General features: G+C 60.2%; 10 protein-coding genes across 10 annotated transcripts; 3 read left to right on the top strand and 7 right to left on the bottom strand.

The window, feature by feature from the left end:
• Positions 1 to 243: 243 nt before the first annotated feature.
• On the bottom strand, positions 244 to 2,446 carry SPRG_11585 (hypothetical protein). The gene is made up of 4 exons (XM_012351107.1): positions 1,709 to 2,446; positions 1,276 to 1,658; positions 489 to 1,218; positions 244 to 437 (listed from the first exon to the last, which is right to left on the bottom strand). The coding sequence occupies exons 1-4, from the start codon at positions 2,434 to 2,436 to the stop codon at positions 317 to 319; spliced, it is 1,962 nt and encodes a 653-aa protein (XP_012206497.1). The 5' UTR covers positions 2,437 to 2,446; the 3' UTR covers positions 244 to 316.
• Positions 2,447 to 3,062: 616 nt separating this feature from the next.
• Positions 3,063 to 5,259, bottom strand: SPRG_11586 (hypothetical protein; the record flags this gene model as incomplete). The annotated part of the gene is made up of 5 exons (XM_012351108.1): positions 3,063 to 3,215; positions 3,268 to 3,991; positions 4,046 to 4,272; positions 4,320 to 4,478; positions 4,529 to 5,259. The coding sequence occupies 5 exons, from the start codon at positions 5,257 to 5,259 to the stop codon at positions 3,095 to 3,097; spliced, it is 1,962 nt and encodes a 653-aa protein (XP_012206498.1). The 3' UTR covers positions 3,063 to 3,094.
• Positions 5,260 to 6,140: 881 nt separating this feature from the next.
• Positions 6,141 to 8,871, bottom strand: SPRG_11587 (hypothetical protein; the record flags this gene model as incomplete). Its single annotated transcript, XM_012351109.1, has 1 exon — positions 6,141 to 8,871. One exon carries the CDS (start codon positions 8,869 to 8,871, stop codon positions 6,187 to 6,189), a length of 2,685 nt encoding a protein of 894 aa, XP_012206499.1. The 3' UTR covers positions 6,141 to 6,186.
• A 516-nt stretch (positions 8,872 to 9,387) lies between these two features.
• Positions 9,388 to 12,625, bottom strand: SPRG_11588 (hypothetical protein; the record flags this gene model as incomplete). Its single annotated transcript, XM_012351110.1, has 4 exons — positions 9,388 to 9,690; positions 9,728 to 10,444; positions 10,503 to 10,634; positions 10,667 to 12,625. The coding sequence occupies 4 exons, from the start codon at positions 12,623 to 12,625 to the stop codon at positions 9,481 to 9,483; spliced, it is 3,018 nt and encodes a 1,005-aa protein (XP_012206500.1). The 3' UTR covers positions 9,388 to 9,480.
• Positions 12,626 to 13,568: 943 nt separating this feature from the next.
• SPRG_11589 (hypothetical protein) lies at positions 13,569 to 14,099 on the bottom strand (the record flags this gene model as incomplete). The annotated part of the gene is made up of 1 exon (XM_012351111.1): positions 13,569 to 14,099. The coding sequence occupies one exon, from the start codon at positions 14,097 to 14,099 to the stop codon at positions 13,569 to 13,571; it is 531 nt and encodes a 176-aa protein (XP_012206501.1).
• Positions 14,100 to 14,776: 677 nt separating this feature from the next.
• SPRG_11590 (50S ribosomal protein L1) lies at positions 14,777 to 15,824 on the top strand (the record flags this gene model as incomplete). The annotated part of the gene is made up of 6 exons (XM_012351112.1): positions 14,777 to 14,906; positions 14,954 to 15,019; positions 15,071 to 15,203; positions 15,262 to 15,395; positions 15,446 to 15,520; positions 15,567 to 15,824. The coding sequence occupies exons 1-6, from the start codon at positions 14,781 to 14,783 to the stop codon at positions 15,822 to 15,824; spliced, it is 792 nt and encodes a 263-aa protein (XP_012206502.1). The 5' UTR covers positions 14,777 to 14,780.
• A 182-nt stretch (positions 15,825 to 16,006) lies between these two features.
• SPRG_11591 (hypothetical protein) lies at positions 16,007 to 18,543 on the top strand (the record flags this gene model as incomplete). Its single annotated transcript, XM_012351113.1, has 15 exons — positions 16,007 to 16,201; positions 16,253 to 16,376; positions 16,423 to 16,563; positions 16,614 to 16,682; positions 16,728 to 16,939; positions 16,999 to 17,121; positions 17,170 to 17,260; positions 17,311 to 17,376; positions 17,430 to 17,586; positions 17,639 to 17,727; positions 17,773 to 17,876; positions 17,931 to 18,050; positions 18,099 to 18,189; positions 18,226 to 18,316; positions 18,369 to 18,543. The coding sequence occupies exons 1-15, from the start codon at positions 16,049 to 16,051 to the stop codon at positions 18,541 to 18,543; spliced, it is 1,806 nt and encodes a 601-aa protein (XP_012206503.1). The 5' UTR covers positions 16,007 to 16,048.
• Positions 18,544 to 19,382: 839 nt separating this feature from the next.
• SPRG_11592 (hypothetical protein) lies at positions 19,383 to 20,717 on the bottom strand. Its single transcript, XM_012351114.1, has one exon. The coding sequence runs from the start codon at positions 20,695 to 20,697 to the stop codon at positions 19,450 to 19,452; it is 1,248 nt and encodes a 415-aa protein (XP_012206504.1). The 5' UTR covers positions 20,698 to 20,717; the 3' UTR covers positions 19,383 to 19,449.
• A 1,756-nt stretch (positions 20,718 to 22,473) lies between these two features.
• Positions 22,474 to 24,435, top strand: SPRG_11593 (TKL protein kinase; the record flags this gene model as incomplete). The annotated part of the gene is made up of 5 exons (XM_012351115.1): positions 22,474 to 22,740; positions 22,784 to 23,385; positions 23,436 to 23,523; positions 23,574 to 24,137; positions 24,198 to 24,435. 5 exons carry the CDS (start codon positions 22,474 to 22,476, stop codon positions 24,399 to 24,401), a joined length of 1,725 nt encoding a protein of 574 aa, XP_012206505.1. The 3' UTR covers positions 24,402 to 24,435.
• Positions 24,436 to 24,664: 229 nt separating this feature from the next.
• SPRG_11594 (hypothetical protein) lies at positions 24,665 to 26,365 on the bottom strand (the record flags this gene model as incomplete). The annotated part of the gene is made up of 7 exons (XM_012351116.1): positions 26,026 to 26,365; positions 25,715 to 25,962; positions 25,534 to 25,665; positions 25,351 to 25,486; positions 25,129 to 25,297; positions 24,801 to 25,077; positions 24,665 to 24,743 (listed from the first exon to the last, which is right to left on the bottom strand). Exons 1-7 carry the CDS (start codon positions 26,353 to 26,355, stop codon positions 24,665 to 24,667), a joined length of 1,371 nt encoding a protein of 456 aa, XP_012206506.1. The 5' UTR covers positions 26,356 to 26,365.
• Positions 26,366 to 26,645: the final 280 nt, after the last annotated feature.

Here is a 26,645-nt window from a genome sequence, read left to right on the forward strand (position 1 = left end):
GAATTAACTCGACCGTCTTCTGAATTAACTCGACCGTCTTCTCACAGAAGACGGCGTCCATTACGATACCTGGTTTGAGACACCGTATAAGGCTAAAGCAATGCTAGTGTAGTAGCTCGACGTTGAGCTCGCAGCCTACAGTATAGTTGTGTCACGTCTGGTATGGTGCAAATAGACTTGTTTGTGTTTTTTGTTTCTAGTCTGTCGCTGTCATGCAAGGCAGGAACACAAGTCAACCAGAGTCGGTAGAGTATTACAGCCAACATATTACGATGTAGCTTTTAGGAGCTTCAACAGCGACAACGTCCATCTCGACTTAGAGCTTGGACGCGAGGATCGGCTGGAGGTACTTGTGATACCCGTCGACAACGTCCGTCTGGTTGAGTGGCTCCTTGGCCGCACGCGCAATCAGCGCACGGTAAATGTCACCGTCGTACCTACCCCCTGGCCTTAGACACCCCTAGCCCTTGTATCAAATCCGATGTTACCGTCCAATGGCCGAGTTGAGCTCAAAGTCGGTCAACCCAAAGCCATCCACAAGCGCGACCGCGTTCGGACGCAGCTGCGGCAGCAAACTGAGGAGACCGTCCGTCACCCACGTCGCCTGGGTCGCGCTGAGGTAGTCGTCCATGCGGAACTCGCCGAGGTGTTGGCTCATGCGCCAGAGTGCGTACAGCTGCCAGAGCTGATGCAAGACGCTGCGGAGCGCCGTGTCGTGAATCGCAACGACGCCGTCGTAAAAGCACTGGAGAAAGACCGACTCGGCGTGGCCCATGGACGCGCGGGACTGGTAGTAGAGCGAGCCGGTGTGCGTGACAGCACTGTGGAGCGTCTGCAGCGCGCGCACTTGGAACGCGCGGAGGAGCGTCGGTGGCGCGAGCAGCTCGGTCAAATTCGTTGCCGCGCAGCGCTGGTGCAGGTCCGTGTTGAGAAAGCCAAAGAGATCCAAACTCGCGTCCGACGACCGAACGTTCACGGGCTTGTGGAGCCGCTTGAGGAGCGACGCGGCGTGCTGCTGGATGAGCACATCGAACGTGCCCTCAAACGTGCACGCGCCAATGAACTCGTGCATGAGGTGCGGGATGTTGCTCGACGCGCTAAAGCCGTGGCCGCCGCAGGCGCGGCGCATGCGCTCCATACCGTCGCCCGTCTCCATGGTCACAAAGGCCTTCAAGCCCGACGACGTCGCGTGCAGCTGGTTGAGCATGTCCAGCTGGTCTATAATTGCACCAAAAATATCAACAAATTCATCCGAAAAAAGACAAGGCAGCGTACGGGCATTCAGTGGGCCATGCAGCTGCGCCAGCATGCGGTCGTAAATGGCTTGGATCTGTCGCGATGCAAAGATGCCGCCGTAGCTCATCGCGATCATCGGCAAGAGCGTCAACTGCTGGTTCTCGTACGACAAGACAGGGACTTCGGCGTTGCTGGCTTTGGGTCCGCCTTGGAGCCGGGCCGCGCTAAAGCGGGTCGCAATCGTCGCTACGGCCGCCAAGTACTTGGCGGCGTAATGCACAAGCGCGACGCGCACGCGGACCATGGTAAAGTACACGAGCTTGTCGGACGGCGGCTTGACAAAGTCGCCGTTCGGCAGCACCTTGGCGAAGCGCATGAGCATGTGTCGGCGTGGAATGCGCACATGATGGAGCACCAAGTACCTAGAGACGATAAGCGCATACTCGTGCAACGGCCAAAAGAGTTGTACTACCCATTGTCGACCGACTGGAACCCGATCTTGGGGCCAATGTCGCCAATCTCAAGGCCCGGGAGCGTGGCATGCGTTGCTGGGTCCCGTAGCTGCACCAAGAACGCCTGGACGCCGCGGTCCTTGCCGCCGAGATGCAAGCGGGCGTGGAGCACAATGTGCGTCGCCGTCTTGCCGAGACCACCGGGCCACCACTTGCGACTCGTGAGCGTCGGCGAGTGCAAGACAAACTCTTCGGTCGTCGCGTCGTAGATGGCCGTTGTTTCGATGCCCTGGACGTTAGAGCCATGGCCGAGCTCCGTTTGGGCGTAGCCGCCGAGGATCTTGGCCTCGCGCGCGAGCGGGAGCCAGTAGTCGCGCTGCTCGTCGTCCATTTGCGTCTCGAGCGTCGGGATGAACATGGACCGGTGGACGTCAATGGGCAGCGGCTCGCCGAGGAGCTCGTAGACAAACGTACGCTCAATCGGGTCGGTCAGGTCGTGCTCTTGCAGAAAGCGCGTGTACGCGTGGGCCTTTTGAAGCGCAAACGAATATCGCTGCTTGTGGTTGCGGTACATCATGTCGCGGTCCGAGAGAACCGGGTGCGCTTCGACAAGCGACCGGAGGTAGGCCATGCGCGCCTGCCACGCCTTGGAGCCAAGGACGAGGTCGACGCACGCCTCGGTCTTGAACGTCGCGGTCGCCCGCTCGGCAGCGAGTCGCTCGATTGCCACGTCGGCGAGCTCCGGCATCGAAAAGGCAAAGTGAGCCAAGATGGCCTTTCTGGCACCGCCGTCGGTGATTGGCTACTGTTTGGATTTGTATTTTTTAAAGACACATACAAACCACAAGATATTATAAAAAGGATGGCTGGATTCGACCAAGTTGAAGCAGTAGCTTGGTCATAGAAATGGCACAGGTGTCGTCGTCTGACGGAATGCGATAGTGTGTCATTCCCTCGGTGTCGTCGCAGCGTCCGCGCCGTCAATCTAAACTGGAGGAGCGCTGCTGCAGCGCTACTGAATGCGCCAACGCACCTGCCCAACGAGACGCTTGGCGCTTGCAGCAATTGCCATCGTACTACTAGAGGAAGGGCAAGCATTAACTAAACGCCCATGTTTAGTTAATGCGCGCAATTCCTTTTGCTTCGATGTGCGGTGCTGCAAGACGAGTTCAGCATGCACCAGAGGTGTGTTGACGCCGACAACGACAGGTGCCTGCCATGGGTGCCTGCGATCTGTCTATCTATTTGTCTATCCACCCATCTATCCATTTATCTATCCATCGATCTATCCATCTATTCATCTATTGTCGTGTGATCCTATGCAATGTGAAAAACAAACTTTTATACTTCAAAGGCATATTTCAAAAACGTTGCTGACTAGGCAACCGATTGCCACTTTAGTCGACTTAGAGCTTGGATGCGAGGATCGGCTGGAGGTACTTGTGATACCCGTCGACAACGTCCGTTTGGTTGAGCGGCTCCTTGGCCGCACGCGCAACCAGCGCACGGTAAATGTCACCGTCGTACCTACACCCCTAGCCTTAGACAACCCTAGCCCTTGTATCAAATCCGATGTTACCGTCCAATGGCCGAGTTGAGCTCAAAGTCGGTCAACCCAAAGCCGTCCACGAGCGCGATCGCGTTCGGACGCAGCTGCGGCAGCAAACTGAGGAGACCGTCCGTCACCCACGTCGCCTGCGTCGCGCTGAGGTAGTCGTCCATGCGGAACTCGCCAAGGTGTTCGCTCATGCGCCAGAGTGCGTACAACTGCCAGAGCTGGCGCATCGCGTGGCGCAGCGCCGTGTCGTGAATCGCAACGACGCCGTCGTAGAAGCACTGGAGGATCACCGACTCGGCGTGGCCCATGGAGGCGCGCGAAATGCAGTGCATGGACGCCTTGTGGCGGTCCGCGACGAGCAGCGTTTTGAGTGCGCGCACTTGGAACGCGCGGAGCAGCGTCGACGGCTCGAGGAGCATCTCGGGCGTCATCGCATCGCACGGTGACGACGCGTCCACGCGCATGTAGGCGAAGAGGTCCATCGACGAGGACGAGGATGGCGTAGGCTTGTGGAGCCGCTTGAGGAGCGACGCGCCGTGCTGCTGCACGAGCACATCGAACGTGCCTTCGTACGTGCACGCGCCGATGAACTCTTGCATGAGGTGCGGGATATTGCTCGACGCGCTAAAGCCGTGGCCACCGCAGGCGCGGCGCGCGCGCTCCATGCCGTTGCCGACCTCGGTCGTCAGAAGCGCCTTCAAGCCCGACGACGTCGCGTGGAGCTGGTTGAGCATGTCGAGCTTGTCTACCACCCATCATGTGCGTTTTCGAAGAGGAAGATGACCATGGAACAACGTACGGGCGTCCATGGGGCCGCCGAGGGCCGACACCATGCTGTCGTAGATGCTGGTGAGGCGGCGCGACGTGAACATGGCGGCGTAGCTGAGCCCAATGAGCGGGAAGAGCGTGAGCTGCTGGTTCTCGTAAGCGAGGACTGGCACTTCGTCCGTCTTGCTGCCGCGCGCATAGCCTTGGAGACGCGCGGCGCTGAACCGCGTCGCAATCGTCACAACAAACGCCATGTACCTAGAGCCGTCATTGCGTCAGATGGCCACAGAGAGAGATTTCTGCACCGGTAGCAGACGTAGGAGATGAAGACGCGGACGCGGACCATGGTAAAGTACACGAGCTTGTCGGTCGGCGGCTTGACAAAGTCGCCGTTCGGCAGCACCTTGGCGAAGCGCATGAGCATGTGTCGGCGCGGAATGCGGACGTGGTCGAACGCGCAGTAGCTATACAGATACAATGTATCGTCGTCACAGGAGGCTGCCACGTCATGTACCCATTGTCGACCGACTGGAATCCAATCTTGGGGCCAATGTCGCCAATGCTAACGCCTGCCAAGGGCGCGTGCGTTTGCATGTCCCGCAGCGGCACCAAGAACGCCTGGACGCCGCGGTCCTTGCCGCCGAGATGCAAGCGGGCGTGGACGATCGCATGGTTGGCGGTCTTGCCGAGACCTCCGGGCCACCACTTGCGACTCGTGAGCGTCGGCGAGTGCAAGACAAACTCTTGCGTCGTCGCGTCATAGATGGCCGTTGTTTCGATGCCCTGGACGTTGGAGCCGTGGCCGAGCTCCGTTTGGGCGTACGCGCCGAGGATCTTGGCCTTGCGCGCGAGCGGGAGCCAGTAGGCACGCTGCTCGTCGTCCATTTGCGTCTCGAGCGTCGGGATGAACATGGACCGGTGGACGTCAATGGGCAGCGGCTCGCCGAGCTGGTAGTAGACAAACTGCTGCTCGTCTGGCGTCGTGATGTTGTGATCTTCAAGAAAGGACACGAACGCGTGCGACTTGGCGAGTGCGACTTCGTATCGCTCCTTGTGGTTGCGGTACATCATGTCGCGGTCCGAGAGAACCGGGTGCGCTTCGATGAGCGACCGGAGCTCGTCCATGCGCGCCTGCCACGCCTTGGAGCCAAGGACGAGGTCGACGCACGCCTCGGTCTTGAAGGTTGCGGTCGCCCGCTCCTTCTGAAGCAGCTGCGGCGCGAGGTCGGCGAGTTCTTTTGGCATGTTGAACGAAGATACGATACTGACCTCGCCTTCTTGCGTCGACGGCTCGCTGATGAGTTAATCCACTCGACTTGCAAGCCGCGGCGGCCACGACTGCAACCATCTGGTCGGGTTTGACTGCATCGTCGTATCCACATACAAAAACAAGTTCAATGGTTTTTCGAACGGCCACCGAGCTGGATACGATGGGACGCGGGCCGTTCGGATACAACGCGCAAACTGAGAGGAAATTCATCTGATTTTGAACTCCATTTACCCCAATGTCAACGACATGTAGCCACGTCAAAACTCGAGATGGACGTCGTTCCTCAGTCACCACCCCGTACTATGATCATGAACATGTCTGGATGAGGCTTCAGCACTCGGCCTCGAATATGACGGAAAGAAGAAGCAGGGCCGAAATGGGCATGTTTGGACTGTCCTGTCATTTTGAAGCCAACACGAACAATCAAGAGAGGGTGGTTGCGAAGGGGCTGGAGCCTCACACCTATCCCGTCCCGTTTTGACCAGCATCGCACGGAAAGACACGGGTGGATGATTAAGAGAGACGTCACAAGTACCACGAGGACCACACGTATCCGTATCTGCAACCTCGTCGTGCCACGTCATGAAACGGCGTTTCTCACCGGGCGTGCGTCGCGAACGCGGCGTGGACAGAAATGGGTTCATAGTGCTGTCGCTTCTACATATACCGAATGCGACTCGATCCCACACCTCCTGTAGACCACCAAGCATAACGAGCTGGTCGATCCAGAGCGTCGTCTGGGACCCATCAGATCTCATTTGGCGTCCAGCAACCTCGTTTTGCCACGTCATGAAACCGCCTGTCCCATTGTCAGCGGCAACCACGCCTCGCCTCCCAACCTGTAGCACATCAAATACGGGGAGACGGCAGTGACATTTCTCTACCCAAACCATCATTTAAGCTCATGTCTTGGTCACGGAAAAGGCCGGGGTGCCACACGACCGCACGTAGCACGCTTGTTCGCACGCGTGGACGCAGACGTAGTATTCGTCCAGCTCATGTAGCCACGTCGGGTGTCCGTGGGCGTGGGAGCCCGCGCTTCGCGCGTCGTCGTCGAGGCCGCACGCAAAGTACTCGTGCGCGATGACATTGGTAATGCGGACATTCGAGCACTCAAGGAGAACACTCAAGGGGACATACTTGGTCGGTTCGGGTCGCCACTCGGCGGTATCAATCCAAATGCACGGCCCAATGAGACTAAAGTACGGACTCGACTTTTCGAGCTTTTGCGGCCGCACGCGCACGACCCGGAGCAGCGGCGTGATGCACTGCACAACGTGGCGCTGCACGATGGGACGACGCAAGCAGCCGAGTACAAACGCCCACAAAAGAACGAGGAAGAGCTGGTTGTGGACCCACGCGAGGCCTGGCAGCACAAGTCGCCACGCGCACATTTGAGCGACGCATGCGGCGAGGAGCGTCAGCGGCAGCAGCCCCAGCACGAGCCACGCAAGAGCGTACCCTGCAACGTTGACGGCGATACCAGGCATCGTATCTAGAAACGCCATCGCAAAGAGATTCCATGAGTACGACACGAGCCGGAGGACGTCGGCGATGGACGCGAGATGGCCCCAGACGTCCACGTGGCACGCATACAGCGCGTCGACGCTCACATCGTCGATCGTGTCGGCCCACGCACACCCGGACTGCATCGCGCCGAGGTGCCACGCGCAGAGGCCAAGAAACGCGGCCGTTCGCATGAAGAGGCGGTGGCGCGCCCAGATGGCACCGCTAACGCTCGAGTTGACGACGCTAAAGATGCGCTGGGCCGCGTGCATGTCCAGCTGCCGGTGTGCGTGATACCACAGATAGAGCTTGCGGAGGTAGAGGCCGGTTTCGAGGCTGAAATACGCATCGCCACCGAGCGCGAGGAGCGATAGAAAGTTGAGCACAATGGCTTCGCTCCCGTTCGACTTGACAACGACAAGCGTCGCTTGCGTGCCTTGCGTCAAAAGATCGACGACCAGCGACGGGTACGAGGTCTGCGGCGTGCGCCCGCCAATGAGACAGGCCCAGATCGCCGTGGGGCCGGCCGTCTTGGCGACAGTCGCTTGCTTGCGCGTGCCGTCGACCGCGATCGACGTGATAAGGACCGCGTCCTGGCCGTGCCCGAGCCCAAAGCAGGCCATGTCAGCAAACACATCCGAGAGTCCGTGCGCGATAGAGTCGGCCGTCGCGACGCAGGTGTTGCCCCGCCTGTACGTGAGCGTTGTGCCACCGCTGGCGCTTGCGTTGGCGCAGGCAGAAAAGCAGCCGTCGCCGACGAGGCACAGCTCTTCGAGGGCATCCGACGCCAAGACGTCTTCGCCCACCGCGCGCAAGAGCTCTTTCCAGAGCAAGTTCCAGCCCGTGAGGTTGCCCGGGGTCGCCATGCGGATCGCATCGAGTGGCACCACGGTCATGCGACGATAGTCGTAACTCGTGAGCTGCCCGAGCGTCGACGTTTCGGTAAAGGCGTCAGAGTCGAGGTACCGCGTGCCCGAATTGCGATCGAGGTACTTGCCAAGGAAGAAGCTGGGCAACGTGCTGCTGAAGCGTTCAAAGCACTGGCGCGGGTCCGAGTGGTTGGTGACGGGATCGACGTACTGGATCGAGCACCACCACGCCGTCTCGCGCGCGACGAGCATCGCGTTGAGAAAGCCCGAGCTCGCCGAGAGTGCGTGCATCGGGTTTGGGCCGCTGATCTGGTACGTCACAGTGCCAGAGCGCGTGCCGGACAAGTCGATGTAGCCGTCTTTGAACGTCATGGGGCGGTACAGCTGGGCGCTGCCCGCGACGTTGAGGAGCCCGACACTGAAGTTCGTGGCCAGCTCGGCGGCCAACTGCGTGAGCGCGGCCGCGGTCGACGTGGCGGATGCAACGAGGACACGCCGCCGCGCCAAGCACGCATTGAGGTGTGGAAACATTGCGCGACGCCACGCTTGCACCGCGGCGTGGTCCGACGCGCGATGGTACGGTTGGAGGAGGGACTGGAACACGAGGTAGACGTAGTCTTCGAGGTTGATACCGCGGAGACACAGAACCCCCTCGGTGATCTCTTGGAGGTTGGTCGGAGCGTTCTGCGGCGGAATGAACTTCGTAATGACTTCGCTGCCCCAGAGCGGGAACCCCGAGGATGCAAACGCTGAAATGTCGGTGTCGAAGCGCGCTCGCTCGGCATACCCGTCGAGACCACTGCGGTAGCTCTGGCCCTCCACGTCGAGCTGCGCCGAGCCGTTCGTCGCATCAAACGAAGCGGCCCAGAGCAGCTGCGAGCGCGGCACGACGACGAAATCCAGAAACACGTTGATGTACCGCGTCGGCGGGAGTGGCGCCGAGAGCGGAATTCCCGCCGCCGCGTACAGCTGCGTCAAGAGGCGGCTGTTGAGCACGGTGTTCCACTGCAGCGTCAGCGTGAGAATGTCGTTGGTCGCAACAAAGCCGTAGCGTGCGAGGTACCAGGATTTGAAGGGCGACGCGAGGTTCCAGAGACAGCTGAGGCAGTAGCCAAGCGCGAGCAGCTGCCGCCGCCGACGCCGCACACTGGCGTCGGGCGGTAGCATTGCTGCCGAGGGTAGGATGCGGTTGGACGCGTGGTAAAAGAGCATCACGAGACCGTTTTCGGTGTTGCGCCTTGTCTGTACATTGTCGACTTTTTTTGATATTTTTGGCTCGTGAAACAGCGACTAAGCGATTGATTGCAGTCATCAGTTTGACGCTGGATGCCGCAACGGGCCATTGCGAAAGCTATGGCGGCGCGGCCACATACGCGCTGCAAGGACGGACCTCGGGAGAGTCGACTTCCGATGACGATAGCTGCCTAGAACAACTCAACACCTCGTGCGAGCCGTAGGATGAGAAGGAGCAACCGGTGGTCACGCTTGAGAAAGCGAGAGGTCGAACATTCTGGCTGCGTGCAGCACAATTGCTCAGATCCATCGAGTAACACAACACGTACTAATATAATATATGTAATACCCTCCCAGCTAAGGCTCGGATCGTCGTTCCGTGTCAACAAAGCATGCATTTCGATCTCTCAGACTGTGATTGGCTCGTTCGTTTTGGCGGTCACTCGTGGCGCCACGTCATATTGCCGCCAAGCGTGGATAGCTAGCGTGGATATATGGAGGAGATGACTCGTACGTTTAATGATTAACAAGTCGTCGTGAATAAATAGGAGGCAACGATGTCAGTCGTATTACAACAGAATCGAGAGTTTAGCGCCACTTGGAGTCCGGCGCGCGGGCACCCGCGTCACGGCGGGCGGCGTCCGGCTCGCCTTCCCGGGCGCGGCCAAAGCGCGACGGGCCGTCACGGTCGCCACCAAAGCGGCTCGAGCCCTCACGGTCACCGCCGAAACGCGGCGCACCTTCACGGTCACCGCCGAAGCGGCTCGAGCCCTCACGGTCGCCGAAGCGGCCCGAGCTCTCGCGATCACCACCGAAGCGCGGCGCGCCCTGTCACCGCCGAAGCGCGACGGCGGGCATCATCGCGGTCACGGCCAAAGCGCGAGGGACCGTCACGGTCACCACCGAAGCGCGACGGCGCCGGGGCGTCATCACGGTTGAAGCGGCCGCTGCCAAAGCGGGACGGACCGTCGCGGTCGCCACCAAAGCGCGACGGGGGCGCGTCGTCACGGCGGGCGCCAAAGTCGCGGCCCGACGGCTTGAAGGCATCGTCCGCCCGGCGGTTGCCACCGCGCACCGAGGACCAGCCCTCTTCGTCGCCAGTGGGCTCGGCCGCACGGCGCGTCGGCGGCACGTACTTGTTGGCGGCCTTGGCCTCTTCCTGGCGGCGGACCTCCTCTTCCTCTTCGCGGCGGAGGCGCTCGACTTCACGCGCGGCCGCTTCCTCGGCTTCCCGCGCGGCTTCCTCCGCCTCGGCGATGCGGCGCTCTTCCTCCTCGGCCTCGAGGCGGAGCTTCTCTTCGAACTCGTACTCGCGGTCCTTGGCGCGGCGGATCTTGTCATCGAGCACGTTGATCGTGTGGCGCAGCTTGCGCTCCTCGACGATCGCTTGGAACTTGACGGTCTGGCGGGCGACGTGGGCATCGCAGAACGCCACGCACGCGTCCTGGCACTTGGCCAAGAGCGCCTTCTGGGCAAGGCCGAACGTGTGTTCGTCCTCCGCCGCCTTGAGCGTCGCGGCCCACGACGCGTCAAACGCGTTGCGCTCGTCCGTCTACGTCAAATATCAAGGTATCAATATCCCTATCCATCGCTCCATCGAGACAAGGTACCTGCTTGGCGTCGAAGATGCGCTGCAAGATCGGCTGTTCAGCCTCGCGCGTCGCACGCACAATGTAGTCGAGGCGGCGCGCGGCGTCCTTGAGCTTGCGCTGGGCCTCTTCCTTCTGCTTGATCGCCTTCTCCTTGGCGTCCGCGAGCAGCTTTCCTTGTCGACCGTGTCAAACTCGACGTCGTCCGTGTTCATGCCGAGCTTCTTGAGCGTCTTCTCAATGTCCTTGCGCTCGATCTCTTCCTGGATGCGGCGGGCCGCCTCTTCTTCACGGCGGCGAGCTTCCGCGGCGAGGCGGTCGGCTTCCTGCTTCTGGCGAAGGAGCTCGGCCTCCACGCGCTTCTTCTCTTCGGTCTTGGCCTTCTCGGCCATGAGGCGCTCAAAGGCCTCCTTCTGGGCTTCGATGCGCACCTTGCGCTCCAGCATCGCGTCCCGCGTCGACGAAAGGTTGGTGCGGGCATTGGCAAAGACGCTCGGGCGAGGCGTCGTCGCACTCGGGAGCTGGCGCACGCACGCCTGGAGCTTCTGGCCGAGCTGCGTCATCTGCTTGGCCTGGCCCTCGAGGGCCATCGTCTGCGAGAAGCGGACCACGTTGGCGCGGTGGTCGATGCGGAGACGCGTCGCGCTCTGGTCGCGGTTGGACTGCGACCGGACGATCCACTGCTCCATTTCCGTCACGTTCATGCTCAGGCCTTGCGTGAGCGTGTTCAGATGCGCGACCGTCACACTCGAGTAGACTTCGGTGAGCTGCGAGAGCACGTGGTGCACCGCGAGCTTCTCGACGGCCGGCGCGTACTTGGCGAGGCCGGCGTCGGCCTTGAGCGACATGACGTGGGGCGCGACCGCCGAGGCCACGGCGAGCGGGTCGATAGGCGACCGCTCGAGCGTCATGTACAAGGCGCGCACGCTCGGGTAGGCGGCGTCGACAATGTGCAAGGCGGCCATGTCGTCGAGAAGCTGCTGGCGCGTCGGCGGCGCGAGCTGCGTGAAGCCGAGGAGCGCGGCCATGTGCTCGTCCTTCTCTTCCAGAAGCACCGCCGCGTTGTCGGCGTTTTCAAGGAGCGCGACGTTGTTGGCCTGGACGGGGATCGAAAGCGACGCAAGCACGACCTTGGACGCGAGCAGCGGCAGCTCCATGATGGGCGTCAAGCGTTCACGCTGGATGAGCGTGTAGTACTTGAACCACGCGTACGCGTGGTAGACGTGGTTGTTGCTAATGTAAAAGACCTCGGCGAGCTTGTGGTAGAAGGTCGCCATGAGCGTCGGCTTGGGCAAGGTCTCGAGAAAGCCAAAGACGAGGTGGACGTCGTCGACGGTGCGGAAGGCTTCAGTCCAGAGCTCGAGCGACGACGCCGTGTCGAGCTGCTCGAAACGGATCGAGAGGTGGAGCTCGACCGAGTCGGCGCTCCAGCCGTCCCAGCCGCGCATCTGGCGGATGCTCTGCGTCGTGGGCGCGGCTTCGTGGCGCTGCAGCGTGTAGAGGTGCGTGCGGAGGATCTCGCAGAGGCGGCGGAACTCGATCTTGCGCGCATACGTGCGGCAGAACGCAAACGCGCTGAGCGCGACCTGCTTGTAGAGGCCTTCGAGCTTCGTGTTGCAGCGCAGAATGTCGAGGACGGTCCGGTAGGTCTCCCACATGAAGCGGAGCCACGGCACGAGGACTGCGCGGTCGGTGCGGTCGGTCGAGTCTTCGGCCGTCGTCGTCGAGAGCATGACAGCTTCCGGCGACTGCGCCGACTCGAGGTCGACCGACGCGTTCAAGCTAATCTCGGTCGAGTACTGGCGGGCCTCGGCCGCGCGCTTCTCCGACTCGGCGACGAAGAAGAGAAGGACCTTCTCGAGCGACGCCGGGTTCTGCGCGAGCACGAGGTTGCGGTACTGGTGCAGACCGTCCTTGGCAATGCGGCCGAGCTGCAGATCGATCGTGATCTTGAGGTACGTCAGCATGAGCTCTTCGTGCATCGGCTGCCACGTGCGGTTCTTCTTGGCGATGAGCGCCTCGTGGAGGATCTCCAGCGCCGACCGCTTCTGCCGCTTCATCACGTTGGCGTCCACATTGGGCGTGTTCAGAAGCTCGTTCGCACGCTTGAGCGCGTTCTCGGGCTTCTGGAAGAAGTGCGACATCGTCCGTGCGCCGGTTTGGAAATGACACATCGAGCCAACCAATGGCACGGTATCCGGCATCCGGAAAACCAACGTGGCAGCATGTGGTGCTGTTTATAGCAACGCGGATGGACGGACGACGCCGCTGTCGTCGCACTGGGCGATAGCGGGTGGCAGCGAGTACAGGATGCGGTATCGTCGTCGCGGCGTGCTATAGTCCTATGAAGAGCACACCTACCGACGTGCCAGGATCGCGTGGCCCAAGGGCTACGGAGTACTACCGCTGGATGGGGACCGCGGAACACATCCATTCGAGCGTGGCCGCGTTGTTTGTGAATGCTAGTACTCGTGTGGCGTTGCATGAGCGATGCGTGGCTACATGGGCTGCTCTGTCGCTACAGCAGCAGATGACCTGCTTATGCACACTACTGTTGCGTCACCGTACTACGTAGTGGGCCAGAACCGGCCTTGGAAAAAGGCTATCCTCGGACGCTTCAAAGCACTTGAGCTGCCACCGTACTGCGCTGGGCTGCTCAAAGGCCGGCACGCCGTCCACGTAGAGCCGACGTTCTGCTCATATGGGCAACAGGATGTCCCGATGGCTCATGTGCGATCGCGCAGAGCATGCTGTACGGTACGTAGCCAGTGCCCACGCGCAGCTAGCGATGCGTGAGCCACCAGCAGGCACCATGCCGCCCCTGCCATGCACCGCCCGTTGGCCCTCTCAACGGCCGACCAGACCAGAAAGGCCAAGCCGAGATCCTGGTTTGGATTCCGTACCTATGCGGGTGTTCGATATTTCAACGAGAAAAGCCACGAGAGCCGCAGACGACGCCGGTTCCTGCGTCTCGCGATGCCAGGGCCCACCGCCATGCAGCGCCCACAAACGGGACGAGCAACATGCAGGAGCAGCTCATCATGTGGTAGGCCAACGACGGTATTCACATGGCCATGGAGGCTTCCACTACTCCATGGTGACCTCGTCAATGTTGCGCTGGAGGAACGCTTCGTACGAGCCTTCCGAGAAGAGCGTGCAGAGCACGCCATCGTGCACGTAGCCAAGCTTGGTCGGCGCACACGGCAGCTCGGCGAGACAGGCGGCGTACGACCGTGGCAGTGGCACGCAGTACGTTTCGGCGCCGTGGCGCACCGTGAGCGTCGACAGGGCAGGGCCCGTACGATGGAGGGGCATGCGACTGAAGCTCTTGTCCATGGCGAGGATCATGGCGCGGACATGCGCGTCGGTCGTCGTCGACGCGTAGTACATGTTGCCGTCGCTGCCAAAGAGCGTCGTGCCGGCCGCGCGTAGGTAGTCGAGCGCCGTCTGCAGGAGCAGCTCGGGCGTCGTCGTCACATGAAACACGATCGGCGTCGCAATGACCTTGGCGGATGTGAAGAACTGCGTGCTGGATGTGATCGCGATCTGGCGCAAGGCGCGGCCGTCGCACTCGCCGAGGTTGGCGACGTAGATGTAGGAAGGGCGGTCCATGCTCATGCTGCTAGGCGACAGGCGATCGAGGCTCGGCAGTGCAAATGGACTTGTGAGACCCGGGAGCTGCGACTGTGCACAGGTTGTCCTAGATCCTGCTGAAAAGGATTTTAAGCCAATCCGTGGCCAGCATCTTGAAGGAGCGTCGGCGATTGGCTGCTTTTGGTGATGCATCGAGCGACGTTCCGCGTCGAGGGTGATGTAGTAGACAAGTTGTGCACCCTCGCGATCGTACTGAGATAGTGTCGTCTAGAATTCAGACAGTATGTCGTCCTCCACACGTAGTACATATATATGCTGATGATCCCGTCGTTGCCATCTCAACGCTTTGGTGCGGGTCCAAAGCGAAATGTCTTTCTTAAATGTGGCACATGCCGCAGACATCGGCCGGCGATGCAACACCGCATTGAAATTACACGCATGCACCCCAGCACGATGCCAGGATGCCAGGATACCGCGCATCCGCTCAAACGATTAAGATGTATTGGATGGCTCATGCATGGGCATGACCTTTGACGCCTGCAAGAGCAAGAAACGTCGCGCATTTAACGTCCACGCCGAAAATACGAGATATGCCGAAAACAACAAAGTACGCAGCGCACTTAATCGGAGGTGCCAAGTCGACCAATCAGTGCGCGCAGCTCGGTTTACTGGTTCTCGTCGACATAACTTGGGATTCTGAACAGGATGGCGCTCCTCCTTACCCGTGTCCGCACCGCGTTCGCCGCTTCGGGCGTCCATGTCCGCTCCGTCTCGCTCGTGACGCGCTTCCCGGAGACGGCGCTGGGCCTCAAGGTCCGCGACGAGAAGAAGGTAGGCGCCATGGCGCTGGCTGCCACCGCTCACATGCCACTCTTTAGCCCTTCTTGGACCTCCCGACGGCCTTGGCCAACTGCAAGGAAAACGCGGTCCGCAAGTTTGACGAGGTGCGTCGCTGCGTTCGCCGCATGTAGAAGCTCATGGCCCGTGATCTGCAGACGGTCGATATCGTGGTCGAGCTCGGCGTCGACCCGCGCAAGCCCAACCAGAGCGTGCGCGGCGTCGTGACGCTCCCCAACGGCACGGGCAAGACGGTCCGCGTCGCTGTCTTCGCCAAGGGCGAAAAGGCAGGTAGGCACACGACACGCGCCCATGTGGCATGGCAAAATCTCATCACTCTCGCCTGCAGAGGAGGCCAAGGCCGCGGGTGCGACGATTGTCGGCGCCGAGGACTTGCTTGCCGACATCCAGGCCGGCAAGCTCGACTTTGACCGGTGCATTGCTACCCCAGATATGATGGCCCTTGTCGGTCGTGTTGCCAGAGTACGCCCCTCCTTTTTGCTCTGCGCTCGACGCCTCACGCTGCGGCATAGGTGTTGGGCCCGCGCGGCTTGATGCCCAACCCCAAGTTGGGTACGGTCACGCAGGACGTCTCAGCAGCCATTTCGGTACGGCATACTCATCGCGACATGGCGTCTCACGATCGGATCGTAGGCGGCCAAGGGCGGCCAGGTCGAGTTCCGTGCCGAGAAGAAGGGCATCGTGCACGCCGGCGTCGGCAAGGTTAGTTTCTCGGACGACGCGTTGATTGAAAACATCCGCGCGTTCATGGTCGCGATCGGCGACGCCAAGCCCGAAGGTGCCAAGGGCAAGTACATCAAGGCCATGCACCTCAGTAGTACGATGGGCCCTGGCATCCGGCTGGAAGCCCGCCTCTTGGACCCGTCGTCGCCCCAGTTTATGCGCTTCTAAGTTCGCAGTGACGAGTCACCAATAGATTACGACAAATAGTACCTGTACAGTGTCCTTGGTCAGACCTGTTGCTGCAGACGACTTTTCATGCATCGCTCGCAGGCCATCATAACACATCCTGTGTGGAATTTCGACCAATGGCATCGCGTGCAATGGCAGAACGCAAGGCCATTGGCCAAAAAGCTGGAGTTTGCCCACACGCTCTACTTGTTCCTGGACCGACGATGATGTTGATGGCGCGCGGCGTGCACAAGCGCGCGTACTCGCTCTCTGTCCAGAGCCTGCTGCAACAGTCGCTCTTGGCCACGGCCTACCCGCAGCTGACAGACAACAACACGCTTTTCCGGCGGTCGCACCAGCCGCAGACCGACTACCAAGTACTCCGCCTTCCACCCATGCTGCACCTCCACCACCACGTATGTGCGTAGTCGAGCGCGGTGCTGAGCCTCGGGCTGCCGGCCAAAGAGCGCGTGCCCGCCGCCGAAGCCGTCTTACAGCGTCTCATCAAGGCCGACACGACAATGCTTGACCGTGCCGACGTCACGGCGCCGGGTGCGGCTATCCACACTCGCGCTCCCGTGAAGCTCACCACCCATAGGCTTTATCAACGTCACACTACGCTCCGACTGGATCGCGCAGCATGCGTTTACAATGGCGACGACGGGCGTGCAGCCGCGGTCGGCGGGCGACCACAAGCAGCGCGTGATCGTCGATTTTGCCTCGCCCAATATGGGCAAAGGTTCGCACACAGCTTTGCAACTCGACGTACGATTGTGCACCCACGCGTAGAGCTCCATGTTGGCCACTTGCGCTCGAGCGTCCTCGGCGACACGGTCTGTAACCTCCTCGAGTTTCAAGGTGCGCTTTGGCCTCGTGTACGACGTGTTGAAACAGTTGGCGTAGGCCACGACGTGACGCGCGTCAGTCACGTCGGCGATCTCGGCTCGGCCATTGCCACGCTGCTCGTGCAGGCCATGGACGATGTTGACAACGCGGCTTTGGCGCTGCCGCCTCGAGCCGACCTCCTCGATGCGTCGGCCTCGGCAGCGGACCTCGGACGGTGGTACGAGCGCGGCAAGCAACGTCTGACCACCGACGCTGCCTTCAAGACCCACGTGCGATATTCAACCTTCCACGCTCAAAGGATTAAAGGACTTGCCTTGGCGTCCTGTAGGTCGACTCGGTCGTGCTGCAGCTGCAAAAGACCGACGCGTCGCCATGGACACTGCCGTGGAAACAGACGTGTGCGATTAGCCGCGCCGCGTTTGCCGGTCTCAACGCCCGTCTCAACGTCACCGTTCGTCCCAACCATTGTAGTAGAAGGATGCGAATTCGTCTGGATTAGGTACACGAGCGTGGCGAAGCTACGTACCTATCCCTGATCCCCAAGGTGCTCGAGCTTCTCGTGCAGTCGGGTCTCGCAGTTGAGTCGCAAGGTACACAAGTCCGTCGTGCGACGCAATAGACCAAAGCCGCTCTCTTGCAGGCGCGCTCTGTATCTTTATTGATGGCCCCGACAAGTCGCCGATGCTCATCCGCAAGCAAGACGGCGGTACATTGATCGCACTTGATACCTTGATAGTTAAAATGGCCGCGTTCGGGTAGGCTTTTTGTACGCCACGACGGACCTCGCGACGCTCTACTCGCGTATCCACGGCGACCCGTCGATCGACCCGATCGCGTACGACCGCGCCATTTACATTACGGACCTCAGCCAAAGCTTGCACTTTCGCCACTTGTTTGAAGCGGCCCGCCGCGCAGGGTAGCCACGACGACAGTGTTGATGCGATTATAGACCACTCGTCGTCATGTAGGTGGACTGCTGGCCGTCCCGTGCAATTGGACCACGTCGGCTTTGGTCTCGTCATGGGCGAAGATGGCACCAAGCTGAGCTCGCGCAAAGGTTGCGACGTTGGATTTTTGCGTATTTTATGGAATTTTACGGCAGGTGGCTCGACGTCGCTCGAGGCGCTCTTGAACCAAGCTGGTCTTGAGAGCGCCCAACGGTCGGTTGTCGCCGACGCCGACCACGGCTACATTGGTGACGCGGCCGTACGTTAAACCAAGGGAAAGGACACGAATGCTATGGTGTACTGGACATGCTAGGTGCGTTACTATGACTTGGCGCAGCACCGTGAGCGCAACTACAAGTTTGCGTACAGCTCGGTACTCAACCTCAAGGGCAACACGGCCGTGTACCTCATGTACGCGAGTGCGCGCCTCCAGGTACACGCAATGCGATGGACCATGGGGCAAGGGTCGTCTTGGGACTAGGGGATTCGCCGGAAAGCAGGGCTCACCGAGGCGTGGGCTTCGGTCTTGGCCGACCCCGCCTCCGCAGCGGTGCTTCTTGGTGCGTTGTGCCGTCGACATGTGCGCTTGTTTGACGCAACTCCTGTAGAGGCGTCGGCGACGTGGCACCCGACCGAGCGCGCCTTGGCCTTGGTCTTGAGTCAGTTTGAAGATGCGCTGCTCGAGACGCAGGCCGGATGGTACACCCTCCCTCTTGTAGCTGGCGTGGATTGAGGAATGCGGTGGATGTAGGCACCCGCACATGCTCTGCGAGTACATGTTTCGACTCACAACGAGCTTCCACGCGTTCTACGAGGCGTGCCGCGTCCAGAACCACGCTCCGCGCCTTGTGCTCTGCGCCGCGACCGACGCCGTCCTCCGCCGGGGCCTTGCACTTCTCGGTATTGCGGCCATCGAACGCATGTAGAGAAAAATGCTACGACAATGTACACGACGCAGAAAGTGGATGCTGTGGGTTGACTTCTCATCATTGAGCGTGCTGGAAGTTGTCTCATTAGCACATATCGTACGACGTGCGCCCTATATATGTGCACCAGTGTAATTTGAAGTCGTCCAACGGTATGTACATGATTTTAGGCTCCTGGGGACGACGGTCCACTGATGCTGACAACATGCTGAAAGCCATATCTCTTAAATGTGGCGATAAATGTCTATATATGGCGTGTGCCAACGTTAAAAACGCCTCGACTGCTTTCTCTCGCTGCAGGCTGTGCACGCCAACATAAAGTAGCTTGTCGTGCTCTACAAAGTGTCTGCTATCGTTGAAGCAATGTTGCAGCACTTTCACTTTCAGACGCCAGGGCAGCGATCGAGGTGCTCGTCGCGGCGTGTGCCAGCCTGAATCGGCTCGGATTGGCTAAAAAGAATTGACGACAACCAATCAGACACGTCACAGCATGGAGTTGCATCGATGGGATCTGGCCACCGCCGCATTGCCTTGTGCTTTGTGGTTCCTAACAAACTACCGATCAAGTAGAGTCAACGCTTCTATAGGAAAGCTCGTGCCAGCTTAGCCTGCTGTCTGCTTGTCTTGTCGACAACACAGCAGCTTCCTACGGTGCGGTACACACGACGACGTAGGAGCTCGAGCCGACAGCAAAGCGTCGCTATAGCTTGCTCTATACTAGCTCAATCTATCTACTGTCCGTTGCCATTAAACCTGTCCTCGTTCGATATCGCAGGCGAGTACCCTAACCACATCCACCGCATCAAAGGACCCTTGCATGGATTATTACCAACGAAGCACACAGGTCCACGCACACATCTATTGACGACTACTGTACAAGAAGGGCACTAAATAACAGAGACGGCGCTAGCAAGGCGAGTAGATCTCCCAGCAGTGCATCTGCAGCGGCTCTAGATTCCGCTCGCACTCGACGACGTTGTCCCACATGGCCGCTTGCGCAAAGTCGTGCTCGTAGGCTTTGAGTAGCTTGACGGTCGCCGTGAGGTACGAGAGCCACGAGACGAGCTCGCACGGCGTCTCTTCGACGGCCGCCGCGAGCTCCTCGAGGCCCTCCAAGAGCGACGCCGCGACGTCGGCGTCGACGCCAAAGCTCCGCGCGCACTCGACGAGCTCATACAAATGCGACACCAAGTCCAAGCAGCACTCGACCGTGAGCTTCGAGTGGTACCGGAATTGCAGCGCTTCAAACTTGAGCTCGGTCGCTTCGACGTGCGAGCTCCACTCGTCGGGCACGAGCTCGAGAAGCGATGCGAGCGACTGCGACAAAAAGTGGAACGACTCGGACAAGAGGTGGGGCTCCTTCTGGATCGCGTCGGCGGTCGCATCCAGATCCAGCGCCATGGCCGCAAAGGCGTCAGCGACCTCGGGGTCATGGACGCCAAGGTGGGCTTGGTAGGCAATGTCCCACATGTCCTGGATGAGCGAGAGGGCCTCTTCGGCAATCTCAGCATCTTCGTCCGCCACGTCGTTGTGTTCGCCGTCGTGGGCATCCTCCAGCGGCCCGTCGCCGTCTTGGGAGAGTGCGTCGACGTCGATCTCAAGGTACGGCTCGAGGAGGCTGTCCTTGGTGAGGCGCGGCGCGCCTTGGTCGAAGTCGAAGTCATCTTGCGGGCTCTCCATTTCGGCCGTCGTACCTTCGTCGGTCGTGGGCGGCTGCTCGCTCTTGTAGTAGTAGCTCACGAGCTCGTCCTCGTTCGTGTCGCGGTACGAGTGCACGTCACCGGTCGTGTCGACCTCTTCGTCGTCGTCGTTGGGCATGTCGATCTCGAGCGACGGCACGCGGATCGACTGGTAGCTGCACGCGACGCAGAGGCCGTTGGCGAGGTCCAGGAGACTCGGGTCAATGGTCGCGCCGCAGCCCTTGCATGTGCAACAACGACTCGGCGCTTGGCTATGTGCCGCCTCCATGGTGGACGATGTTTCTTGCGGCAGTGTAATGCGCACGGCGATCGGCGCCTCGACGGCGCACGTGGCCATGAGCGGCTCGGTGCGCTCCCTCCACTCGTCTTCGGGCTTGTGGATGCAAGTATAGACGATGATACCGGCGACGCAGACGCCTGCGAGCGCCAGCAAGACGAACGGCAGGACGCTCATGCTTGGTGTTCCGTCGGTCGTTTGTCGCTATGGCGGCGCAGTTGCGTCGTAGGGTGGTTGAGCGGCAGCTGGTCGAAATATCGAAACGTGTGGGTTCGATTTTTTTATTCTGTTTGAAGTTTTGTATGGACGCTTGGGCCAATTGGGTGTGTTTCGCGGAAATACAATCAAGTAGCCACATACAGTGTACTGGCCGCCGGGCGCGTGCCGAGGCAGAGTGGGTCTGCCGACGAGGCAACCGCCCACAACTGGTGGCGGCGATCGCATGTGCCACTGCTACCGACGCGTAGGCCGCCAGCGCATCTCGCAACTCGCGGCGCGACCGCTCGACCGACCACGATCGCTCGCGCATGGGTGTGAGTCCAGGCCAACTGCGTTGCAAATTGGTCGCCACACGACCCAGCATCTTCCGCTACACGGCGTGCGAGAGGGCTCGGGCCCACGAAATCGACCGACGTCACGGGCTCAAGAGGGCCATGACCCAAGTGCGTAGCAAAAGTTGGCGGTTCTTTGGCTGCGACACTGCCCTGCCGCATCCCGTCGCGGCGGTGGGATCGTCGACGCCGCTCAGCGCCGTAACGCAGCGACCGCGAGACAGCATCGTGCTACGGTACCCTTGCTTGCAGTTGCCGCACGAGCAGCGTCTGCCAGCAGAGTTCGCCGTGTACAGCAATCCGAGCGCCTCAAGGCGGAAGATCTGGTTGTCAAGATACGAGGCGTCGCGTCTCTGTGTCCCGGCTGCGGTGATGTGGCGTTGAAGCAGCAGCATCATCATGGTCGACTGCAAGCAGCATCGTCCTGGAATCTGCGACGAGATTGCATTTCGGGGCATGGCGACGCAGGATTGGCTAAAATTTAATTTGGTGGACCAATCCGCATGCCGCAGCCGCTTCACTGTGGCGCCAAAGCTGATCCGGCGCCTCTCGGGCCGTCGCTACGTGTCGTCCACGGCAGCAGCTCAGCTCGACAGTCTGTAGCAACGTACTATTAGGATGGGTCTGCAAGCATTTCTGCTAACGTTATATGAGTATTTTATCCTTGGGCGATAAATACGCCCGTGGGACGGTTCGAAGCGGCGACCTTGGTGTTGAGGAAAGCGCGGGCAACCAAAGGCTACTGCGTTTCGCGCGCATCACCGTCTCTGGAGCGTGGCCATGCGATTGCTGGCTTCTTTCTCTTTGATATGTGCTTGTGCTTGTCGGTTGGAGAGGCTCCTCTCAGTCCTAGTCTTATCTTTGCTTCGCCGCACTCAAACCGGTACTACGTAGTACGGTACACCATGTACAGTACTTGTACGCACGAGTAAACGTACGAACCCGAGTGGGCATGCGACGCCGCTTCGCGCTGCCTTCCCTATTAATACCGTCGTCGGCCCTGCAAAAGAGCCAGCTCCAAATGACAATGTTTACCACACCGCCGTTTGCCGCCAAAGCTGTCCGCGTCCCACTTGGAATGAAATTTCGATCTAGCAATCGCCACATGTCATTAGCACCACGGCAGAGTCTAGAAAAGGATTCGCTTGCATTTAGAAGTCCTCGACGATGCACGAACACACATCGAGTTGTCTTATTGTGCATATATTTATAATTACGAAGCTTTGTCGTTCAAACAAGCCAGCGCTGCTCTCGACCATGTACCAGACGCGCGGGTGCCACGGATAGCGCTACGAGACAGACCGCCGCCCAGATCTGCATATCCGGACATCCGGATACCAGGCAATCGGCCAATGGCATCGCGGCGATGGCAGAAGGGCGTTGGTCGCGTGAGTTGCTTACGATGGGCCTCGGCGTCCGCGTGCTCGCCGCTTGCCTGCTCGTGTCGACGCGCCTCGTGGCCGGCGCAAGTTGCGACGCTCTGCAGGCTTCGTACGACGACGCCGTCGACAACTGCTCAGTCGCGACGACCGCCGACAACGTCACATACATGATGCCAAGGCGGTGGTGCGGGTTTCCGAGCTGCGTCCATGCGACGCAGGTCGCCGCCGCCTTGGCGTCGCACCAGTGCAACGTGCCAAAAGACGCCTACCCAGCGCGCCACTGCGACGTACGTAGCATGCGCTCTCGATCCCTCTAAGCCTGCTGTGTAGCTATCGTGCATCGCGACGCTGACGGCGGTCAACCGCAACGCCTTGTCGTGTGGCGTGGCCAGTACGCTTGGCGCCGGCGACCTGCATCACTGCGAAGCGTGCAAGTACCTCTTCCAGAACCTCTCGGTCTTTCGCACCTCGTGCGGCGTCGCGCCGGGGACACAGGAAGCGAGCTCGTACCAAGCCAAGTTCCTCGACCCGCTCTCGTACTGCCAAGCCACGTTTCGCTACAAGCCCGACTTTCCCTTCAACGTCTCGTCGGCCTCGGCCTCGGCACCGTCGTCGACGTCGTGCGCGGTCGGGATCGTCTGCGCGTGCCTTGGCAGCCTCGGTGCACTCGTAGCGCTCGCGTGCTTTTGCAAGCGGCGGCGACGGCGCAAGCCGCTCCGCGCCAGCCTCGTGCGCATTCCAACAACGCGGGCGTCGACAGTGGACCTCGATCTCGACTTGGCGCCCTATGTCCTCCGCACCAACGACCGCGCGTCCATGGCGGCGTCCAGCATCAGTATGTCGGCCACCGACGTCCGTTTCGACCCGCGCATCATTCGCTTCCGCATCCCGCTTTCCGAATTTACCGACAAGACGCTGCTCGTCCACGGCGGGTCCGTCGTGCTCCACTTTGGATACTAGTATGTCTAACGGTGGTCTGTAGCCAAGGGCAGATTTTCCGCGCGCGGTGGCAGCACCATGCCGTCGTTATCAAGCAAATCGCCAACGGTAAAGACTACGACGCGATCCAGGTGCGATAGTTCAAGATTGTTAAGGTTTTTGGTATGTATGCATTGCGTAGGAGTTTATGCAAGAGATTCGCATCTCCGCGGCGCTGCGGCACCCGCACATTGTCACCTTCCTTGGCGTCGCATGGACGACGCTGCATGACATTGCAATCGTGTCCGAGTACATGGCGGCGGGTGACGTGCTCTCGATCCTACGGGACCAGCGAACACGCCCTCGGTCCGAGCAGTGGCTGCAGTGGGCCCGCCCGCCGGCCGCACTCACGTCCAAGCTCGATATCGCACACCAAGTGAGCATGGCACTCGAGTACATGCACAGCTTGGCGCTGGTCCATCGCGACATCAAGGCAAAAAACGTGGTCTTGAACGCGCAATTTGTCGCCAAGCTCTGCGACTTTGGCATCTCGCGCCCGACGTGCCCCAGCGCGACGATGACCGTCAACAAGGGCACGGTCGCGTACATGGCGCCGGAGGTCTTCACGGGCGAGCGCTACTCGGAGAAGGCCGATATCTACAGCTTTGGCGCGCTCGTGGCCGAGCTCGACCTCATGGACACACCGTATGCTGGCACGGACGAAGGGCAGGACGCGATGGTCGGTGACGCCCAGATTGCTCTTCAGGTACGTCGTCGTTGGATAGATGGATAGATATGGATCGCTGATGGATCGCGGATGGTGTAGGTGGTCGAAGGCGGTCTTCGCCCGCAGTTTTCAGACGCGATTCCTGCCGATGTCAAGGCGATTGCCGACGACTGTTTAGCGTACGACGCCGAGCGCCGGCCGAGTGCGAGCGAGCTTCAAAACCGACTGCGCAAGCTTGTCCATGCATCCCGCCGACTTGTAAATAGCACCAGCGAGTCAGCGAGTAGTAATAGTGACGTATAAACACACATGGTATAGTATAACCTTATTCTCGACGTGATGGAGTCTTCAACCGTACTGCAGTCGACGCTTTCAAGGAACAACAGGTCGCGGTGGACCAAGGTTCAACGCCAGCTCGGATCGACCACGGCGCTACATACACCACGTCGCTGACGCAACCCCCTTCTTTTCAACGCCAACGCATTCCATTGGTAGCTAAAGCGATAGTGTTGATGGACAACATGTCCGCAAACCGTGTTGAACAAAAATGGACAACTCGTCCACATCTACTCCATGTCGTCGTCGTCCTCGTCGTCGTCGTCACCCTCGTCGTACTCCATCTCGTCACCATGGCCTTCGCCATACCTACACCGCCGCATAGTATCTCGTCCGAGGGGACCAAGAGAACGATGCAATGCATACCGCTGGACGAGCTCGTCGCGGGTCGTCGGCACATTCTCGACAAGGTCCTTGAGCGCCAGCGTCGGCGGCGTCATCGCACCGCTCACAATGCACGAGATCTCGTACGCCTTGGCGTACGCCGCCTTGGCGCCGGCGATGTCGCCGGTGATGACGCGGACTTGGGCGAGCTGGTCGTAGTAGATGGTTTTCTCGTGGTGTGCGCCCGGCACAGCGTACTCCATGCTTGAGATGATGCGATCCCACATGGCCGCCAGCGTCGACACATTGTGCACCAGCGCTAGCATCAGCAAGCCTCACTCGCATCACTCTAAAAGTGGATGGCAACTACCTTGGGCGCCACGGAGACCGAGGGCATCGAGAGCCCAAAACAGCAGGTAGTGGTGCGGGTGGAGGCGGCCGGCCGACGCCGCTTCAATGCCCGCCAGCGTATCGGGAAAGTTTTCTTGCAGCGCGGCTTCGAGACGACAGACCTCGTCGACTTCGGCTGGCGTTAGCACCTGCGCAATATATGATGGTATCGAGCCATGCCGAGGATGAAAGCAAGGCGAACCTGGTGGCAGCTTTGGCACGCATACCCGGCCGTTGGCGACGGGTGCACGATCCCGTGGGGGCAGTGGCCGCAGCGGAACGCGCGTGCGCGATCGATCTGGCTCGAACACGCTTCGCAGTGGCACGCAAAGCCGTAGCTACCTCGTCCAATGTGAGCTTTAAAAAATGACGTGGCAGCGCCGACCCGTCTTGCATGCTCGCTTGGCGTTCGGCTGTCGGCCGGTAAAACATGTTGCCATAGTCGATCGAGAGCGGCTCGTTGGGCGCGATGTCGCGGATCGCAGTCACCCACAGCGTCGTCTCGGCCGTCGTAAAGCTACGTTGACGTTGTTGCTGTCTCTGCTGTAGGTCGGAGGTCGCTATACCTGCAGTTGGGGGCGCAGTTGTGCTCCATGAGGCAGGCCGAGAGGAAGAGGCCGGTGCCGCCGAGCGTCTCGAGCTCGTGCGAGTTGGTGTTGAGGACGCCAATGATCTTGGTGAGCACGGGCGAGGGCACCGACTGGAACACGATCGGGAAGGTCTTCCGGAGCGTCTTGGCGGCTGCCTCGCACGCCTCGTTGTTGGCGTGCGAAAGCTGCAGCAAGGCTGCAATCGACGCCTTGCTTTCGAGGTACTAGTCGATCGAACCGTGGTGGGAATATGCAGCAGCGGATCGATCTAGGACTGGCTGTATTACCTTGGTGACGACCTTGAGAATGCACTTGGCGCGGTCGACGTCGCCGATGATGTCCATGTCCATCATGGCCAACAAGATCTTATGGAAGGACTTGCGCATCGACTTGGCGTACTCGGGCTGGCTCTCGGTCTCGTCGAGGAGCTTGGCAAACTGCGTGACGTCCTCGAGCAGCGCTTCGCAGTCGCACGTTGCATACACAAAAGCCTCGTCCTTGAACACAATGTCGCCAGGTGCGAAGCTCTTGGTGGCCGTCACGAAGCGGCCTTTCGTCGCGTCTGTCTGCGTCGCGATCGCCGCGGTGGCAAAGGTCGGGAGCTGGTCGAGGCTCATGCTGGCAAAGTGGATTCGAGGATGATTGGATGGCCTTTCCAGCAACGCGCGCTGTGATTGGCTATCGCATGGTGCTGTCAAATCCATTGAAACTGGCGGCCGGCAGGCATTTGATCGGAACCAGTTTTTTGCAGTTTGTTGGCCCATGACTTGATACATACTTGATACTTATCCATCCACGGGGTCGTTGGCAGCGAGAGGGCCAACAAAGAGCGCCTGCTACTGGTACCACGGCCAACAGCTTGGCCTTGGACTCGAGCTCGACCGCTCCCCGCGCATTCTGCGGGTTT

Source organism: Saprolegnia parasitica (genome assembly GCF_000151545.1).
Source record: "Saprolegnia parasitica CBS 223.65 unplaced genomic scaffold supercont2.74, whole genome shotgun sequence".
Taxonomy (NCBI): domain Eukaryota; phylum Oomycota; class Saprolegniomycetes; order Saprolegniales; family Saprolegniaceae; genus Saprolegnia; species Saprolegnia parasitica.

What these genes read in the sequence shown, in the direction of transcription:
- SPRG_11585 (XM_012351107.1), bottom strand. Translation starts at nt 2,436, where the DNA reads ATGCCGGAGCTCGCCGACGTGGCAATCGAGCGACTCGCTGCCGAGCGG. An exon ending in TTCCAGTCGGTCGACAATGG is followed by an intron (nt 1,659 to 1,708) that starts GTAGTACAACTC and finishes TATCGTCTCTAG; the next exon opens with GTACTTGGTGCTCCATCATG. An exon ending in CTCAACTCGGCCATTGGACG is followed by an intron (nt 438 to 488) that starts GTAACATCGGAT and finishes GCCAGGGGGTAG; the next exon opens with GTACGACGGTGACATTTACC.
- SPRG_11592 (XM_012351114.1), bottom strand. Translation starts at nt 20,697, where the DNA reads ATGAGCGTCCTGCCGTTCGTCTTGCTGGCGCTCGCAGGCGTCTGCGTC.